The sequence below is a fragment of the Malaclemys terrapin genome, chromosome 8, assembly GCF_027887155.1.
Source record: "Malaclemys terrapin pileata isolate rMalTer1 chromosome 8, rMalTer1.hap1, whole genome shotgun sequence".
NCBI classification, from domain to species: Eukaryota; Metazoa; Chordata; order Testudines; family Emydidae; genus Malaclemys; species Malaclemys terrapin.
This window is the reverse complement of record NC_071512.1, coordinates 72,522,762-72,542,873: the sequence shown is the minus strand read 5'-3', so window position 1 is coordinate 72,542,873 and position 20,112 is coordinate 72,522,762. Positions and strand designations below refer to the sequence as shown.

General features: G+C 43.7%; 2 protein-coding genes across 3 annotated transcripts in view; both read right to left on the bottom strand.

Moving 5' to 3' along the window:
* Positions 1-3,226: 3,226 nt before the first annotated feature.
* Positions 3,227-6,242, bottom strand: GPR88 (G protein-coupled receptor 88). The gene has a single exon (XM_054038093.1). It carries the CDS (start codon positions 5,965-5,967, stop codon positions 4,861-4,863), a length of 1,107 nt encoding a protein of 368 aa, XP_053894068.1. The 5' UTR covers positions 5,968-6,242; the 3' UTR covers positions 3,227-4,860.
* A 10,749-nt stretch (positions 6,243-16,991) lies between these two features.
* The window catches only part of CDC14A (cell division cycle 14A), a 125,683-nt gene continuing 122,562 nt past the window's right edge, over positions 16,992-20,112 (bottom strand). For both annotated transcript variants that reach the window (XM_054037283.1, XM_054037282.1), the window contains one exon: positions 16,992-19,043. In XM_054037283.1, coding sequence (XP_053893258.1) covers positions 18,995-19,043 — 49 coding nt within the window. In that variant the 3' untranslated portion in view covers positions 16,992-18,994. The remainder of the gene's footprint in view (positions 19,044-20,112) is intronic.

The window sequence follows — 20,112 nt, the reverse complement described above, 5'->3', positions numbered from 1 at the left end:
AGTCAATCAAGTTGTATACAGCATAGCAGAGATGCTAAAGAGTGAATGAGAGCCTGATCTACTCTCATCCCAGAGGTGGTGACGTGAGTACTAGAGCACACCAGTATACTAGCAGCGCCGGCCTTCGGTGTTTCTGCTGCCCAGAATGGAAAACCCTTTCAGTCCTCCTCCCATCCCGGCCAGCTAAGCAAAAATTCCAACACAGCTGAGTGGCAGAGCGAGGTGGTGTCCCCAGAAGTTGGCAACCAATGCAACCCACCTGCTCACTTGCCCCTAAGGCTGGCCTGGCACACTAAGTCAGCGTTGGGAAGTTCACAATGTCACTGGCTATGGGTTATTTATACTGTAGGAAGACAAAGCGCTTAGCTCTGGGTCAAGGAATACATGATCTTTCTGAGCAGTAATGTCACAGGGGGGAGAGAGATCTGAAATTAAGACAGTAAATTATGGTAATTTCTTTGTACAGAACAAAATTGTCATCTAATGTTATTTTCTGGTCACCTGAATGTCTAAAGACGCACTCTCAAAGATGAGCAATCAAATATAATTGCCTCAGAAGTTTCCAAAGGCTTTCCAACTGTTCTGTGGAATTCAACACATACACATATATCTGAAAAAAATCCCAAGCGCAGCTCTTAGGAGATAGGAGTTCTGTACATGACAATATTCGTTTAAAATGTAAATTAAATAAGTGTGGGTTTCAAATATTGCCCTATGAAAATAAACAAGCATTTTAGATTTAATCAGCAGCATTATTCCAGAAGGGACTAAAGCCAGCTGCCTCCAATTTTTCTTGTGGTGGATGTTTGAGCCCAAACATGGTGCTGCTTTAAACACAAAACAGCTATCTTCCCTTGTGAATACAGTATTTGGATTTGGTTGGCTGATTTGTTTATTCATTTAACATTTGCTCTTCTATTTATGGGCCCAGTCCTGCAAGGTGCCGAGTGCCTTCAGCTCCCATGGACTCAGTGGGAATTGAAGCTGCTCAGCTCTTGGGCTGTAGGATTGCTTTACTGTGGTGGGAATGAATCTAGCAGTGATTAGACAGAGTGCTCAGCCCTGGGTGGCTGTGTTCAAGAGTGACAATTGGAGAGAGATTCCTCCCAGCCCTCGCTAGCAAGAAGGATGGTGACAGATTTGGCAGAGAGGGTGCAGTAGAGACACAGTGGATCTCCCGCTCCCCCAGAGAGGGTGGTGAAAAGATGGGAATAGTGGTGGTGAAGCGCAGCCATTCTATACTCATGTTACCTTGCTGTCCTCCTACTCCCACTGAGTCTGTCAGGTGAGTACTCTGGCCTCTATAACAATATTAATAGTCTCATACAGATCTGTGGTTAGCTAAAACAAAGTCTCCTTTGAGCTCCCATTTCACACCGTTCTCACTCTTCCTTTTCTCATAGAAACCAAGTGACACATTTTGGGTGGCAGGAGCAGACCCAAGGATCTCCCTCCCCGTTCCCTCGTATTCCTCCCCGAAGGTGTCAGTAGGCCCAAATCTGCCTGTTTGGCCTTTCAGATGAGCACAGGACACACACCATGGGGCTTGCTGTAGCACAGGGGCCATTCAAGCCCACTGCAAAGCAAACCATCTGAACTGAGGGAAGCAAAGTGCACAGAGCTTTGTAAACTGTAAACTTTTTGGTTGCTGTAGCCACAGCCACTGAAGAGGAGGTTGTCTTACCATCCCTTCCCCAAGGTCTTACCATCTTGCTGCTGTTCCTCTTGCATAGCTGCACGACTTGGGAGCTTTCGCTCCTGGTCCCCACCACATGAAAATCGATGTAGTTGTACCTTGGTTAAGATCACACACACATACATAAGCTCCCTCCCGTATTCTCAGCTAGCAAGATTTACGCAATCAATGGAGACAACTTGCTAAACCCAATGGTACGTGGGGTTGTGGGAAGAAGTGCATTGTATTGCTCTGCAGCAACTCCGGCAGTCTGAAAGAGCAGCACTGATGGACTTTGGAAGGAGCTACCATCAGCTCTCATTGCAAGACAGCACATGCGATGATAACGTTCACATTATAACCTACCATCTCCACAAGACGGCATTACAATGACTGTCCTTTTGGGAAAAAGGCGCTTTTTAATTGCTTTTTTTAAAGGAGGTAAATGAGAGGATTCTACGTCCACTCCCAGAAGAAGTGCGGAGGCTGCAGTAGTGGCTACCGGAAAGCTCCATTACCACTCTGTATCCTGAGTGGGAGGATTTACTGCTCCTCTGACCCCCATAAATACTAGAGAATCCATCCACTATGTCTGTGGTCTCCAGCTTGGCCCAAGCTGTAAAATCCCTTTGTAACACTAATGTGGTTTTGTATCCAATTGACGAAACTAACATGCCCTAATTATTACACCTGCTAAACACCTGGTGTCAGAATGAGGCTCCAGTCATCACTGTGGCAAGCTGGACTCAGCTATCTACTCCGCCCTTTGTATCATCACTCGTGTGACCTGGACCACTCCAGTTTCCAGCCTTCCTGTCCTGGCTGTCACTGCTTCCCCCGTGATTAGGTGTGAAGGCAGGGCCCTGGACACATTACTGCACATAGGCAACTAGCAAGTCAGCTTACTTCACAATCTCATCTCAAAGCCACATCAGAGAGGCCAATTAAAGTCAAGGTGCCCCTTTCCTGAAGTAGTTGAGTCTCTTGGACAGTAGGTCAGACACGATTTTCCTAAGGAACAGCAGCAGCAGGTGGTACAGGACTATATTTTGGATCAAAGGCGCATCTCTTGGCAGATAGGGGTGCAGATCTGAGTTGTCTAAGTCTCTCCAGATCAAATCTTACATAGTCTCAGTACAACCATATGAACCAAAAGACCCTTCTTTGGTACAACAGGATACATGTAGTCATGGGAGGTTTTACTTACATGTTTACCGTTCGGGCTTCTTGAGCTCCCTGACCTGCCCCTGTGGGCGTGGCACTCCAGAACAAACAGCGTATCGTCTGCTTATGGACTGTCCTCTTTATCGTCTTCATGGTGGACAGATGAACTTAACATTTCCAGGTGCTGCTGCTGTGATAGAGTGCCTACATCACTTACCCAACGTCTACTTCATTATTTGTGCTGTCATAAACTATACACCAGAACTATTAACGTAATAAAACAAATAGTTGGACAGATTATAATACTATATACAGAGAGAGAACCTGTAGGTTATTTTGATCAAAGAGAATTTCCCAGGGCAGAGATCGGTGTCAAAATTTGTTTTATTTAAAGAGCTGTCCAAAAGAATCCAAAGCAAATTATGTTAAAAAACAGAGTTTTCTCCATTAATATAAGAGCGTTTCAGCATGTAATTTATTCCTCTTCATCCCTGATACCTCCAGTGGGAAGTACAAGGAGGATTTTGCTTGGAGAGCATAGGAGAGAAATGGGAGCTAGCAGAAGCAGTTCCTGGATTCCTTAGATTATGGGAGATTGTAACTAACTTCTGCATAACATCTCCAGTGCACTGGGAATGGTGGGATTTGGATTGAGTGAGCATTGTGGAGTGAGCATTGTGGTCACTTTAAAGAGATACTGTCAGGGGTCTTTACATTTTATAAGAAACAAGCTTTTGCAAAGCAGATTCTCGGTAGAGGTGTTTGGTAGAGGTGTTTGGATGGGTGTTTTATTTCACTGGAACAGGTTGGGTTTTTTAAGAAAGGAATTACATTCCTAAGCATATTTACCAATTATCCCAATTTGGCCAGGACTGCCCTTGTTTCTAAACCTAGACCTGCAGGCTCTAACTTTTGCACCAGACAGGCAATTAAAAAAAATTGGAGCAACGTTCCTGCCATTAGATAATGCTGGGCAGAGAAGGCAGGCTGCAGCCTGTGGCTGAGGGCTTGTCTGCTTCTGTGCACTAAAGATACCAGCAGAAGAGGCGGAGGCAGGGGTGAGAAACCCCAGGCTACACAGTGGGTGTGACGAACACCAACTCCCCATCTCCTAGTCCCCTAGCTGTGCTGACCAGAGACTCTCAGCCTCCCCATTGCTGCAGTAAAAAAGAGGGGGCAGGGAGTAAAACTGGGGGGAGAGGGCAAATTGGGGGGCACAAAAAAGGAGCTAAATTGAGGGGGCAGGGAAGGAGAAAAAAAACTAATTCACAGAAGAAAGGGGGTTAAAAAAAAAGAGGAGAGAAATAGGATTTCAATAGCAAGGGAGAGAGGGACTTCAAAGGGGTGGGTGGGGAAAGAAAGATGGAGAAGCCCCACCAACCTTCAGGGTGAAGGGAGAAACTGGAGGAGAGGAACGGGCATAACATCCTCCCCTTAAGATGCAAGCAGAGGAGTGAACCTGCTGCCCTTCTCCAAATACATTTCAGGGGGCATCCACCCAAGCGGATGTGCTGAGGATTTGTGGGATGGAGGGTCGTGGGGGCTGCCCCAGGTTTGCATCAGTATCCCAACTTCTGGGTGCCTGTCTAGAACCCTGAGGCCCTCATTTAAATATGCCTATGATGCACCAGCATTTAAGCACCACCCTCTGGTGAGGGGGTTTGAGCAGCTCCAGGACCTATAGAACAGTATCCCTGGAAATGTTTTTACAAGGCCGCATTTGCAACCCCAACATCCTGCTAAAGTAAAAGACCCAGAGAATGAAGTGAAACCAACCATAAACAAATCTAAGTGGCATAGTCCAAGCTGAGAGAAATAAATCCCTGGTGATGTCTATTACATAGGGAAGGAAATTGGTTTGATATACATTTTAACCTGGCTGTGTCTGTAAGGCAGCGTTCAACGTCTTTCCCGTAGGGAGTGGAGAATTCTGCTGTGCAGTTCTGTGAGTCATCTACGCTCACACTCATCCCAAATGTGTCAGATGCTACCTCTGGAAGTGAATGCATTCCCCAAGCAGATCATTGGAGCACTAGGTTCCCCAGGCTCTCAACTTTGGTACCCAGCCGCGGCTGCTCCTGGCAAGGCAGTGACACTGTGGGGAGGGCAGCAGCTGCTGCAGCTGCAGCCACAGTTACAGCTGGGGTCTCTCCTCTGGGCAGCACTGAGCGCACAGAACGCCTGAATTCCTCATTCTTCCAGGTATAGAGCAACGGGTTGAATGCAGACAGGGAGCAGAAGAGAAGCCAGCTGGTCACCTGCAGTGCCTGGGGCACGGACTGCAGGAAGAAGCCCAGCAGGCTCACCCAGACCACGGGCTGGGTGTCCAGGAGGAAGACACAGCACAGGAGCAGCACGGAGATGCTGCTGAGGCGCCGCTGAACCCGGCGGGCAGGCAGTGGGGCAGCAGGGAAGGGCAGCTGATGCAGGAGGTGGAAGTTGAGGACGCTGACCCGTTTGACGCTGACCCGCACCCGTCTCATGATGCCCAGGTAACAATGGAGCAGCAGCACGGTCTGGCTGAGCATGGCCAGCGCTAACAGCAGGGCAGTGTAGTGTGAACTGCTGCTGGCACTGCTGATCTCCTGCTGGGATGACTGCTGTGAGAGCCATTGTGTCCAGAGCCCAGGCAGCAGTAGCACCAAGACCAGTGCAAGTCCCCAGGAAAGTCCGATCATCCACCCTGTGCGCCTCTGCTGGTAGAGTGCCTGGTAAGTGCTGGGTGCCTTGGTGATCAGCACATACCGGTTGAGGGCCACCAGCAGGTGGGAGAGCAGGGAGACAGTGAGGCCAAGGCCAAGGAGCCCACCCCGCAGCAGCCTGTATTCTGCTGAATGAGAAGAAGAGGAGTTAGCTGGCAACAGCCCCAGCACCGCTTCCTGCGGCATCCAGAGGGCACAGACACTCAGGTCAGCTACGCAGCCGTTCACGATGAAGGCATTGCTGGTGGTCTGTAGCTTCCTGAAGGAGAAGACCAAGTAAATGACCATCACATTGGATAAGGTCCCCACGAGGGCTAACAGCGAATAGATGAGAGACAAGGAGATTCTGGTCCCCGCGGATTCTTCACACAGCAGCAGCAGAGAGGAGCTCGCACTCCAAACAGAAGAGGAAGAAAAGTTGGACATCTTGTTGAATGCAGCTCAGCTTCAACTCCTCTGGGCAAATCCCATCCTTATCTGGTCAGGAGGCTGTGAAGCAGAGACACAGACCATGCAGCAGAGAGAAGCCAGAGCGTTCAGCTAGGAGGATCCACAGCAGGTAGAGGCATGTTTCAGAGCAGGCAGCTAGCAAGAACGGTTTAGAGCAGGCAGCTAGCAGCATCCAGACAATAGGTGGTCCAGAGCCGGTCCAGGGCAGCAGCTAGCAGGGATGGCTTAGAGCATGCATCAAGCAAGGATGGTTCAGGGCAGGCAGCAGCAAGGATGCTCCAGCTGTGAAAATACCAAGAGAAGCAGCACTCTGCAATCAACAGCAACAAGAACAGCAGCAGCTGCTATGAAGCCTTGCAGCTTTTGTCTGCACTACAGTACGTACACCGTACATCACTCCAGGAAAATTCAGCCCTTCCGCTCTTCATGAATTATTCAGCAGATTTTCTACTTGCAAAAGCAGGAGAAAAAACCCCCAGCTTGCTCTGAAAATACTGCAGTTACACCGACTGATTTTTCTCCCTGCCTCACCAGCTCCATGGCTCTAATACCACCTTATATTTACACAGCACCTTTCATCCTCAATAAGCTTTACAGACTTGGATAGACTTCATTCACCTGCCTCTGAAACACAGTCCATCTGGGGTAGAAACTCCCGTGCTAACTATTCACTTTAACAGATTTCTTCTGATTCACATTGTTAGGAAGCTTTCTGTGCATCTATAAACATTTATTTTTTAAAAAGTATAATTTTAGAGCAGGTTTCTAGTAGCAACATGCTCTTTGAATTAAACTCCCCTCATTTATTATAGATCATGCCTTGTCAAAAGAATACTTTTCATTTTAGGGAGCTAAGCCCCAAATGCATATAATTTTGGTGGGGGGAAGAAAATGAGACTGTGGAATACACGGAAATCTATTACACATCCTCTGCTCTGGCTCTATCACGACTCTTCACTGTGAACAGTTTAGTGTTACAAACACGGATCCTGACCTTGCAGCCCTTACTCCTACGAATAATCCTACTGAAAGCATATGATGAGGTTTCCAGGAGCAGGAACCTGATACAAACAAGTGCAAGTTCCATATTCAACATCATAAACTGGTGTTAATTCCACACAAACCCTTTCTATGGTCCATCTGAGGGTTACCAGGAGTAGCATGGAGATGAAAAGGGGATAGCTAGAGATTACGTTTTTTCACCACAGTGGCACAAAGGGAATGAAGACTGGCTGTATCTCCACAGCTGAGGGTATCCCAGGCATGTGCATGTAGAGACAACACAGCTGCTTTGTAATATGTCTTAAAGGGTGCAGAGTGTTGTGGGGAGCACCTTCCAGGTTTGCGATACCTAGCATAATCAGCATGCCTGCGTTTCTGGAGTGCAGTACATTTGCTCATCAGCCAGTACAGGATATCCAAAAAGCCGTGACCTGTGAATCTGACCCATACCTTTACTTTCCTGTGAAAGTGAGTCAAAAGTGCCACTCATGACCAAAATAGTCAATGCCTCATTGGGAAAGCCAATGCCTCATTTCTCCATCAAGCACACAATAGTCTAACTTCAATAGGACTACTCATGTTCTTAAAGTTAAGGACATACTTAAGTGCTTTGCTGGATCAGGGCCTAAATGTAGTAGTAGTTCGTACTTGCAAACTGAGAAACCCACACTGGATACAAAAGTTCTAGCCAGCTACCACCCAGTATCAAAACCCCTGTTCCCAAGCAATCTCTTAGAGAAGCTAGCCAAAGGCTACTATAAGCATATCTACCTGAAGCTAATATCCTAGACCTGGCACAATCTGGCTTCATGCCAATATATGGGTCTTAAACCTCTTTAGTGACACTGATGAATGATCTGCTATCAATGGATGGCGAGCAGACATTCATCATCATGTTCCTGGACCTTTCTGCAACATTCAGCACTGTCAACCATGTGATACTGCTGTCCCGCCTGAGAAAGGTAGCATGAGTCTAAGGGAATGTGCTCAAATGATTTGAATTCTCCCTGGAAAGAGGCACCCAATGAGTAGTGACCAGAAACAGTACTTCCATTACTAGACACATACAAAACACTCTCTTACTTGTGAAGCTGCACAAGGATCAACTCCTTTGCTGTAACCAATATCTACATGCAACCACCATGTGAACTGGTCAGATGACATACTGCCAGCAATATGCAAACGACACTCAGCTCTACATATCCTTTTGGGGTGATGGTGGATAACCAGCTTCACTTGAGCTTCCATTGTGATGCTATGGCCAAAAGAACTAATGCAATCCTGGGATGCATAAACTGGGCAATCATGATTAGGAATAGAGAGGGTTTTTTTCCTCTATATTTGGCACTGGTGCAACCGCTACTGGAATACTGTGTCCAGTTAAGGTGCCCAGAATTCAGGAAGGATGTTGATAAATTGAAGAGGGTTCAGAAAAGAGCCATGAAAATAATTAATGGATTAGAAAACATGCCTTACAGTGATAGATTCAAGGAGCTCGATCTATTTAGCTTAGGAAAGAGAAGATTAAGGGCTGACTTGATTACAGTCTATAAGTATCTAACTGAGAAACAAATATTTAACAATGGGGTCTTCAATCTGGCAGGGAAAGGTGTAACATGATCGAGTTGAAGCTACATAAATTTAGACTGGAAATAAGGTGTACATTTTTAATGGCGAGAGTAATTAACTATTGGAACATTTTACCATGGGTCACAGTGAATTCTCCATCACTGGCAATTTTTAAATCACGGTTGGATTTTTTCTAAAAGATCTGCTCTAGGAATTATTTTGAGGAAGTTCTGTGGCCCGCGTTTTACAGGAGGTCAGACTAGATGATCACATAGGTCCTTTCTGGCCTTGGAATCCATGGATCCATCACCACATATGACCAGCCCATTGCCACCAAGATGGCCCTGTGCTCGGGTGAAATCAACTCATGGACAAAGAAGGGCTGGTTGAAGCTGAACCGGAGCAAGTGGGCAGCGGAAAGCATTGTGATGAGTTTGCGGTCACAGTACAATCTCCTTTGGTTGACCTGCAATTGGCCAATTCAGCCCCTAGTTTAGGAGTGTTCCTAGATCCCTCACAGATGCTAAGCTCTGACATCGCAACATCCACAATTAATACTTTCTACCATTTCCAGATGGGTAGGAGACTCCATCTCATTCTGGCAAATGGTGACCTGATCTCAGTTATTCACGCTTTCACCACCTCCTGTCTGGACAACAGCATTGAGACATATCTGGGCATGAAGCCGTCTGCCTTTAGGAAACTCCACCTGGTACGAAACATTGCAGCACATCTCACCAACACTGGATACTGTGAACACATCAAATATTTTGTCCTCTGCTCTCTGCGCTGGCTTCCCATAGAATATCAAGTCAAGTTCAAGGCCTCAGTTCTTATTTTCAAAATGCTCAACAGCCTAGGCCCGGGTATTTAAAAGATTCCCTAAAGCTCCAGGGCAAAGGCTGTAGGCAACATTTCATCTGTGTAGGAGACAGATCTTTACTGGAGGCTGGCCCAACACAATGGAACAAACTCCCATAGGAACCAAAGACCATCACAAACATCATCATCTTCCAGCCCAAGAGCAAGGAGCATTCTTCGGACTTGCCTTTGCCAATATAAACGCATAACAGCCCATACTTACACAACCCCTCTCCCTCCACAAAGCCCTATGAGAATAAAACATTTCACTGCACACACAATTCTCCTCCTGGTGAGAGGATAAGAGAACAAAGCACAAGTGGCAGATATTGGTCATGTTGCTTAATGCTCTACTTGATGGTGCTCAGTTACTACGGTGGTTAGTGCATTATAAAAACCTTCTGTAGATTGTAGAGTAGGAGCCATCACAGACAGCAGCCTGGCAGCATCCTTCCCTACAGCCGGGGATCTCCAGCTCTAGCGCCTCCACTAATCACAGCAATGGTCTTATGGAAAAAGGTGACCGTGGACTAAAGTAACCATTTAAGACATCAAAAGTCAAAACCACCATCTTGGATTTCATACTGAAGCCCATAGACAGTCAGTGCAGCTTGCAGACTCAGTAGTGGTGCATCCGAAGAAGTGAGGTTTTTACTCACGAAAGCTTATGCCCAAATAAATCTGTTAGTCTTTAAGGTGCCACCAGACTCCTTGTTGTTTTTGTAGATACAGACTAACACGGCTACCCCCTGATACTCAGTAGTGGTATGTATTCCAAGGAAAAATTCCACTTAAGTGAGCTGCCACATCCTTGAGGTGTAGCTCCAGATTAGATTACTCTAATGTGACCAGTCTCAAGGTGACAAAAAGTATGGCGAAGCACAGCAAGGTCCACATCTGAAAAGCTGTTGCATGGGCTGCATGGAGTAAAGCTTGAAACACACACTTTTCACTATTGATACCATCTAAGTCACGAGCCCAATTTTAAAATAACAGCCACCCACCACCAGGTGGAGGGGCTGATACACCTTCCAGTCAGTTCTGGTTGCTTTCCCCAGTCTACTGTCGAAATCTTATTTTATGTCAATGTAAAATCAAAGCACGTTTATTTTAAACACCAACAGTGCATAACTTAACTTCTCTATAGTGTTAATACTACAGAATGTGCATTTCCTTAACATTATGGTGTATTTCCAAATACTATGTCACATTGCTCAGTGGTGGGTGATTGTCTCTTATGTTAATAAGACCCAACTGTCAGACATATGGAAGGATGATCCAGGGTGGGAAGCCTGGAGAACACAAACAGTCCAATTCATAGGAATATGTTGTAATGATGACCTGTTCCCAAAAAACTTTCCAGTACTTCTCTTCCAGCAGACTGCTGGCCTTTTACACAGATTTGGTATGTTTCAAAGCAGAAAGAGCTCAGTTACATCAGCAGTCTCAGTTTCACTGTGGCAAGTGATCTGTAGAAACTGGATAAACTTTGCCTGAAAAAGTCGGGCTCTCTGGACACAAGCCTTAGAGATGAACAAGGATATTAAAACAAGTTTCTAATGTGAGACTACAGAGAATGTGATACTCAAATTTTAATCGCTGGAAAACAGCTCATTGCAGCCTAATTGCTAATGACTCTATAATTCAAGGTTTCCCATTTCACAGGTCAAAGTAATGCATTAGGCATTACTACTGTAACAGCTATCACCATCAATTATAGCAAACTACAGTTTGAGGCTGAAACATTTCCTGAAAAGTGTGCTAGTTTCTCTGATCAGAAACTAGTTACTACTAGGTGCAAAATATATGTAATATATTCAGTTTTGTCACAGTAGCTTCTACACAGATTTTATTTAATAAGGGCCCACATGATTAAAATTATGCATATGCTTAAGAGCTTTACTCAATCAGCATCTTAATCACTGATTCTCTCTTATCTTTCCTTTCCACTGCACCTTTGATACACTCAAGGTGAAACCTTGTTTAAGCTTCCCATGATTTAGAGGTCATAAGTGATAATAATACATTTTGCATATGAGGTTCAGAGTCATGATAGACAAGAGATTATCTTAGCTCCAGTACTTTGTGATTGAAGGATATTTTCTAAATTGTAACAGAAAACATGTCCCCAGTGTGTGTACTTTAATACCCACATTTTAGAAAGATATTTAATTTCATAGCAAGCTATCAATTAATGTGTTCCTTCCATTTGGACAACCAACATGTACTTGTTCCTCTAACAGGATAGCGATGGAGTAATTGGCTGAGCTTGTCAGACCATACATTCAATTGGATGGCATTTCTCCATCTGTCTGTAATACAATAACTTTTGAACTCTGCAACTGCTCAATTCCAAAACTTCAGGGAATGTTTTAGACCTCAATCGCCAGAACCCTATTGTGTTTGAGGAAAAACAGAAAATCAAAAGGGGTAAAATGAGGGACACATTCCTAGATTCATAGAAACTAAGGCCAGAGGGGACCATTGTGATAATCTAGTCTGACCTTCTGTATAACACAGGCCATCGTTTGCCCTGAAAAAGTTCCTAGAGCAGATCTTTTAGAAAACCACCCATTCTTTAAAAATTGCCAGCAATGGAGAATCCACCACAAACCCTTGGTAAATTGTTCCAGTGGTTAATTACCCTCATGGTTAAAAATTTACACCTTATTTCCAGTCTGAATTTGTCTAGCTTCAACATTGGATCATGTTATACCTTTCTCTGCTACACAGAAGACGCCATTATCAAATATTTGTTCCCCATGTAGGTACATATAGATTGTAATCAATCACCCCTTAATCCTTCTGTATATTAAACTAAATAGATTGAGCTCCTTAAATCCATCACCATATGGCATGTTTTCTAATTCTTTCAATCATTCTTGTGGCTCTTCTCTGAACCCTCTTTAATTTACCAATATTCTTTGTGAATAGCAGGCACCAGAACTGGGCACAGTATTGCAGTAGCAGTCACACCAGTGGCAAATACAGAGGTGAAATAACCTCTATACTCCTACTTGAAATTCCCCTGTTTATGCATCCAAGGATCCCATTAGCCCTCTTGGGCACAGTGTCACATCATCAGCTCATGTTCAGCTGATGAACTACCATGACCCCCAAATCTTTTTCAGTCACTGCTTCCCAGGATAGAGGCCCACATCCTGTAAGTATGGCCTGCAATCTTTGTTTCCAGATATATATGTTTACATTTAGCTGTATTAAAACACTGTTTGCTTGCACCCAGCTTACCAAGTGATTCAGATCACTCCATAGCATTGACTTGTCCCATTCATTATTTACCACCCCATCAATTTGAGTCTCATCTGCACACTTTATCAGGGAGGTTTTATGTTTTCTTCCAGGTCATTGATAAAAATGTTAAACAGCACAGGGCCAAGAGCCAAGCTCCATTAGAGACGCACCATCTGGATGATGATTCCCTCTTTACAACTACCTTTAGTCCCATCAGTTGGCCAGTTCTTAACCCATTGAACATATACCAGGTTCATTTTACATTGTTCTAGCTTCTTAATCAAAATGTCACGTGGTACCAAGTCAAATGCCTTACAGAAGTCCAAAAGGTAAAAGTGTTGACGCAATACTTATCAACCAAACTTGTAATATAATTTAAAAAATCCAGTATCATGTTAGGATCTATTTTGCACAAATCCATGTTGATTGACATTAATTATATTACCCTCCATTTGTATTAATAAATTCCCCTATCAGTCAATCCATTATTTTGCCTGAGATCAATGTCAGACTGATAGGCCTATAATTACCCGGGTCATCCTTTCATCCTCTTAAAATATTGGCACATTAGTTTCTGCCTATTGGCACTTCCCCAGTGTTCCAAGACTTTGAAAATCAACATTAATGGTCCAGCGAGCGCCTTAGCCAACTCTTTTGAAACTCAGATGTAAGTTATCCAGACTTGCTGATTTAAAAATGCCTAGCTCTAGGAGCTGCTGTTTAACATCCTGCTGAGATGCTAGCACAGAGGCAGGCAAACTTTTTGGCTTGAGGGCCGCATTGGGTTTTGGAAATTGTATGGAGGGTCGGTTAGGGGAGAGGGTCGTAGCCCGGCCCCCACCCCTTATCCGCCCCCCCCCGGGACTCCTGCCCCATCCAACCCCCCCCGTTTCCTGACGGCCCCCCTGGAACTCCTGCCCCATCCAACCACTCCTTCTCTCTGTCTGCTGACTGCCCCGGGAACTCCTGCCCCTGACTGCCCTCCGCCACCCCATCCTACCCCCCCTCTTTCCTGACTGCCTGACTGGGGGATTCTGTAGTGGGGGCACACAGGACCCCTAGTGGGGAGTTTGGGGGATGGGAGTGTACAGAGTCCCCTTCTGACCAAGGGTGTGAAGGCTGCACAGCTTTCTGCCTTACATTGCAACATCCCCCGCAAACCAGTCTGCCTAACAGGCAGGCCTGTGCTTTGCTTTCCCCCTCTAAGGGCAATGACCAGTGCATGGCCAGCAGTTATCACTCAGCTCTTTCTAAGCAAGCACCTTTATTCTAAAAGTAAACGCATGATAGGTGCTGGAACTAGGAGGGCTGCCGCATCCCCTGGCTTGAAGTGGTTTCCATCATATACAGGGTTTACAGTTTTGGTTCAATGTCTCTCAGCACCCCCACTATACAAATTGTTCCAGCACCCCTGAGCATGACAGAAAGAAAACACTGGAAAAAAGTTCCTATCTACATGCTAAAAGCTTTCAAGAGGTCACCAATCAGTCTCATGGAGCTCAGGCAGGCCAAAGTCTTTCCAAACCTTTTGCAAGGGTTGGGCCCCCCCTTGCACAGAAGATCCTGTCTGTTTGCTGGACTAGGAAGAAGGCCATGGGCAGGGCCAGCTCTAACTTTTTTGCTGCCCCAAGCAGCAAAAAAAAGCGCCGCCCCGCCGAGGCCCCCCCCGCCAAGCGCTGTGCCGCCGGAACCCCCCCCACCGAGCGCCGCGCCCCGCACCGCCCCCCCCCGCCGAAGGCCGCGCCGCCGGAGCCCGCCCCTCCCGAGCGCCGCGCCGCCCCCCCCGCCGAGCGCCACACCGCTGGAAACCCCCCACCTACATTCTTCCAGCCACATGCTGCGCCGCTGGAGCGCCCCCCGCTGAGCGCCGCGCCGCCGGAGCGCCCCCCCTGCGGAATGTCGCGCCGCGCTGGCCCCCGCCACCCCAAGATTGGCCGCCCCTTACCAGGTGCCGCCCCAAGCATGTGCTTGGTTGCCTGGTGCCGGCCCTGGCCATGGGTCATTTTAAACCCAGTCTTTTTATATCAAAAGGTCTTTGCCTGTTGGCCTCTGGGAAATCCAGTTGGAACCAGTATATGCAAGTCCCCCATGGTGTGGTACCCTTCTGGAAGTGTTTACAACCTGAGGGATTCACCTTAACCACTCCCCCCCCCCCCGAGTTCTTAGTTGCTGCTGGAGATGTGGCAATTTTCCTCCCCTGGAATTACACCCTTAAGTCATTCATACACTCGGTCCCCCAAGATATGCAGTCGGAATATCTGTCTATGGGATGAAGGGGGCACACAGACCCGCCCCCCCCCCCACAGTATAGGGAGTGGGAAGATAGCAGCACACAGATCCCCCAGGCAGGAGGGAGAGGGTGGGGACAGTTGCAGGGTATCCCTGGAATAGAGGGGTATGGAAGGTGGCACACAGGGAGCATGTGAAAGTAGGAAATGGAGGAATGCAGGGAGCCACTGGCAGGTGCAATGAGCTTGGCTGACAGAAATGGCAAAGCATGTGACCCTCTAGTTATTAGGAAACCAGAAAAGGTGAGGCCCATGTATAGTCTGGGGTGGGGGAGGGGTTAGTCCACCAGCTTGGGGACAAAACAGTCAGTCCTGCCCAACTCGGTTTTAGCCTTCTACACAGGCTCTTGAACTCTTCTGCTACACAGCCATTAAAAAAATACAGAAAAGTAACAGTCCTGCCCTGCCTTCCTCCCTCTCTTGCAATGTTGCCCTCCTCACCTGTAAGTCCTGTCTGCACTCAGAGGGATCCACCCTCCTGCAACAACCCTCTTGCTTCCAGGCTCAACTTCCCCTAACGAAGCTGGAGTCTCATCTTTTTTTTGGGGGCTACTGCCCCAGCATTCTGCGCACCCGGTGTTCCCAGCTTTGGTCAGTTCTTTCTTCCAAGCTCCTCACTGGCAGCTCAGTTACTGCTCTCACTTCAGGTCTCCCGCAGCTCTTTCCCTCGGACAACTCTGTTAATTCTTTCTCTCTCAGTTCTGACTCCCCTACCTTCCCTCTAGGGCCTAGGTACCCTTATTTAAAAGCCTAACGGGGACTGGGTGGGGATCATCTGACCAGCCACATGTGCACTAGCATTTTCCCTCTTAAAAGGCCAGCATCACCCTGTGACAAGAATTCCGAACAGGTTCTAGAGGAGACTAGCAGCCTTACTGTGCTTTATACAACTTGGCTCTGACAGATGTCAGTTATGGCATCTGTATTAATGAAGGCATAGGCTGTACTTATGTATTTTTAATAAGACAGGGATTGCACCACCCAAACACTGTATAGCGTTTATTGCCTTCAATGTTGTAGTGAAGCAATTAATGCATCAAAATGGCAGTGAATGACAGACCCAAAGAAAGAAGTGCAATTTCAACTCTTAGATCAGCACTTAACTTTTTTTAGTAGTTGGCCTGAGCCTGAAGTAATTCGGAACATGTCCAATATAGGGCAGCCATTATTTGGTTGAATTCAGGGAAAGAGACCTCTTCATTGCACACAGGTACCACAGAACTGAAAGTAATATAAATACCTAGATATCGGAATTCAGAGGACTCCAGTTCTGCTCCTGGCCTGGCCACTGCTTTAAAGCATGGCCTCAGGCAAGTAACATCCTCTCTGCATCACTTCCCCATTTGAAAGATGGAGTAATTATACAGCAAATACTTCATCTGTCACAGGAGCATTGTGCAGATTAGTTCAATTTTTGTAGTGCTTTGAAACACATAACACAATACAGGTGCTAAGCATCATTATCGAAGCAGATCTGTATTTAGATCTGACTGTGGACAGAAGTCAGCTTTCATCAAAGCTATCATCTTTTTGGTAACTGCGGATCTAGTAAAAGCAATATTTTTGAGGTCCTGGTGGACACAGAGTCTGCTATTGGGAAGAATATTGATAGGAGCCAAGTACACTATTCTGTATGCATGAAGGAACAGGAGTAGTACCTTTAATAATTGTCCTTGTATAGAGGTCATTTGTTTAACCGTATGACAAATTTCATTATAGTATTGTTCTTTTTATAATCACTGTATTCTTACATTATTGACTGAACACAGCCTCAGGCACTCAAAGTGAAGAACTCTCTGGCTGTCACTTTTTCTAAAGAGAATGGCTTTCTGTACCCAGATCTTTTTGTGAAATTCAAATTCTCTCTTAAAAATGCATTATATACAACAGTAAAATTATGGTCTTTTGAAAAAGCAGTTTAATATTATGTTGTTAAGAGCCAACTACATTCTTGTACAATAACTGACAAAAGCCAGAGTAAAATCTGAGTAAGAGAGATGAAAGAACAAAGGAGGCAGCAGACTTATATAAGCATTGCATTTTTTTATTGTTGATTAGCAGTGTGTCTACACTTCAAAATAGAACAAAATATGTATTTTTAGGAGGGCAATCTATTCATAACAAAATACAAACAATTTTATAGGAGGTAGAATTACCTTACAATTAATCTAACAATCATTCATATACAGTATATCATTATGTGTCTATATATGCACGCACAAACATATGCTACTTGGTGTGTGTATATGTCACATATACACAAGGCTATTGCATGTAAATTTTATTCAGTGATTTAAATAGCTGCATTCAACATGGTTTATGTAACTATAGGGATGTTCATTATGACTGTTTCCCTTCAAAATGTCATCTAAATTTATGATTTTTTTTCATAATAAAACATTAAATTATCATAACTTCATTTGCTGCCCCCCTTCCCTCTCCCAGTGCCTACCTGTATTTTTACTCAGGTTAGTCCACTCAATGTAGTTTAACAATGAGGACTGAACGTTTGGCCTAATATTTCCTCCTCAGCTTTCTGTAACAAGTGAAAAGACTTGTAGCTGACAATTTTGTGTTTTATTTCTGCATTCCGAATTTTACTGATCATTCATTTCAGAATCAAATTAGTGCTTTTTTTTCCAAAAGCACTTTCTTTTTTTGCAGATTTATGTATGTGATGATATCACCAAGACACTTTCTCCTATAAATACAGGAGAAATAGTTCTGTTATAGTAAAGTACTACAAACCTCATCTGCTAACATTGTTTGAAATACTTTCAGTAAGTTTTATTCCTAATTAACTCTAAGTAAATCTACAAGTCCAAGGTTGTCTGTACCACTGGTGCAATTAGCTTGTGGTGTAACAATACTTAATAGCTAACAATAGAGTACAGTCAAGAAAATGTTTCAAAAAAGATATTAATTGACTTGCAAACTGTAATGCAAATAATTTTTTTCTTCCATGTCCAAATCTGTGGCAACATCTTTTGCCATCCAAGTTGCACACCTGGCTATTGTTATAAGCAGGTGTGCAACTCCACCCCATTCAATGGAATTGCGCTGCTTATGTCTGTTCTGAATTTGGCCTTTCTTTTCATGCAGTTTAAATGCACAGCAGAAGGTTCATTCTGATTTATATTCGATTTTAAAACTGCTACAACACAAATGTAACTATAGGCTAGACCAAATGGTACAAACATTTAGCAATGCTGAAAGTAAAACGCTAAGAGTAAAACATCCCTTTAAAATAAATTATCAGAGGAAAATGTTAGTAATATAGCATAATTATTAGCTATATTATTTTTTCTTTCAAAAGGAGGACATATGATGATAGGAATGTTGGGTTTTCCGTAATCCACAAGTAGCTATTTTAAGTTCCTTTTAGAATGACCATATGGAACATTAGCAGGTGACAGCTGAAAGGAAAACTTGATGATATACCAAGCTCTATCAGATGATACAACTAACTAGCTTTCCAACTAAGTTACTTAAAGCAGATTAGTTGCTAAAAACAAATTGAGCTTGAAGCAGTAACAATGGACCCATAAATAAAACCAAAAATGGTTTTGTTCATAAAATGTTTTCATACACTGTAGATAAACCTTAAAATATATTTAAAAATATATATTTTTGGTAGCAAAGAAGTGAAGAAACCTAAATCAAAATATATTCTAATTTTTACATAATTATATATATTTATATTTTACCAAAATACTCTTAATACATACATATTGTAACACTGTATACACAAATGTAATTATAAATGTATTATTGAAATCCATTAGAAATACCCTCAAGTCAGAGTCAACTTTAAAATTTTCCAGCTGTATACAAAATTGTTAAAATTTAACTTCAGTGCATTTGCAGTAGTCATTAATCAGAAATCTCTGGCTGTTCAAAGTCTCTGCTGGGTGTCTTAGTTTAATGTTTTAATGTATCTAGGGATGAAGAGTTCTCCTCTCAGTGAGCAGTTTCTTTCCCTCAACATTGCTCCTCCATGAAGAAATGGGATTTTAAGAGTTGAACAGCTTTCATCGAAGCAGCAAGGCTTTAGTACTGAACATATTCAGACTGAAGGGACTGTGCAGAGGAGAAACAGAAACTGGTATTAACATTCAGTTTAAGAGAAATCACTTTAAACAACACACACAACCTGTATCTTCAAATCAAGAAATTGTATTTATATTAAGAAAAAACAACAGATTAAACCATAGAGGAAAACAGGAATATTCCAAGGTCTGCTGTACACATGCCAAAAAATGAATGAATTTTGGACTATAATATAGCAAATACACCAAAAATGGGCAAGAGCTATATAAAATAGATGCATCTTTTCTGTATGTAGATTTATATTTACTAGCATTTTTTGGTCAGTTTATGCTGAAGTGTTAGGTAACAGCATTACTTTTAAATGTTTTTAGGTATCAAGAGGTATAGTTTGAGAGTAACTGGAATACAAAATTATTTAAAGATGTAACTAGAATTGTCCATTATATTTTAATTCAATTACTTCTAATACAGAGAATTCTAGGAGGTATTTTTTTCCCCTTTTTAATGAAAATCTTATGAAATTCAAATCCAAAATACAGACAATGCCCTTAAAACTGATCTCAATAGAAAAAATGTGATTGCAGTTATTGTAATTTAATTGTTTTCTTTCTCTCTCAAACAATGAGAATGAAAATGCTACTAAAACATACAATGCACTCTACAGATTTTGATTCAGATGACACGGGAAACATGTAAGGTATGGGCAATTACTGTGAAAGGAAGCAAGAAAGCAGCACATAATTAAATACACTGGAACATTCTAGAGATAATTAGGAAAAGGGAAAAAAAAACAAAAAAGAGAAAGGACTGTGAATAGTTTTTGCAAGCAGTTAACATGGAGTAGCAGATAGAAAATTAGTACAGCTAAGAGGAAGGCATGATGATCTTTACTGGTTGGTTTATCTGCATCTGGTTACCCATAATATTTAACAACTATTCAATCTTGCAATTGGTAGTGTATCAGTTAAAAACTAATATGACTTTATATTAAAAAGGATTGTAAAATTCAGATTGACACGGTCTAACTGTATTTCTGTCTGTATTTCTTCCAATACAGATGTGATCTGTGTCATAGTTCTGTTAGAGCAGTAGCTTTGTA

Coding starts and splice junctions, on each gene's coding strand:
- GPR88 (XM_054038093.1), bottom strand. CDS start 5,967: ATGTCCAACTTTTCTTCCTCTTCTGTTTGGAGTGCGAGCTCCTCTCTG.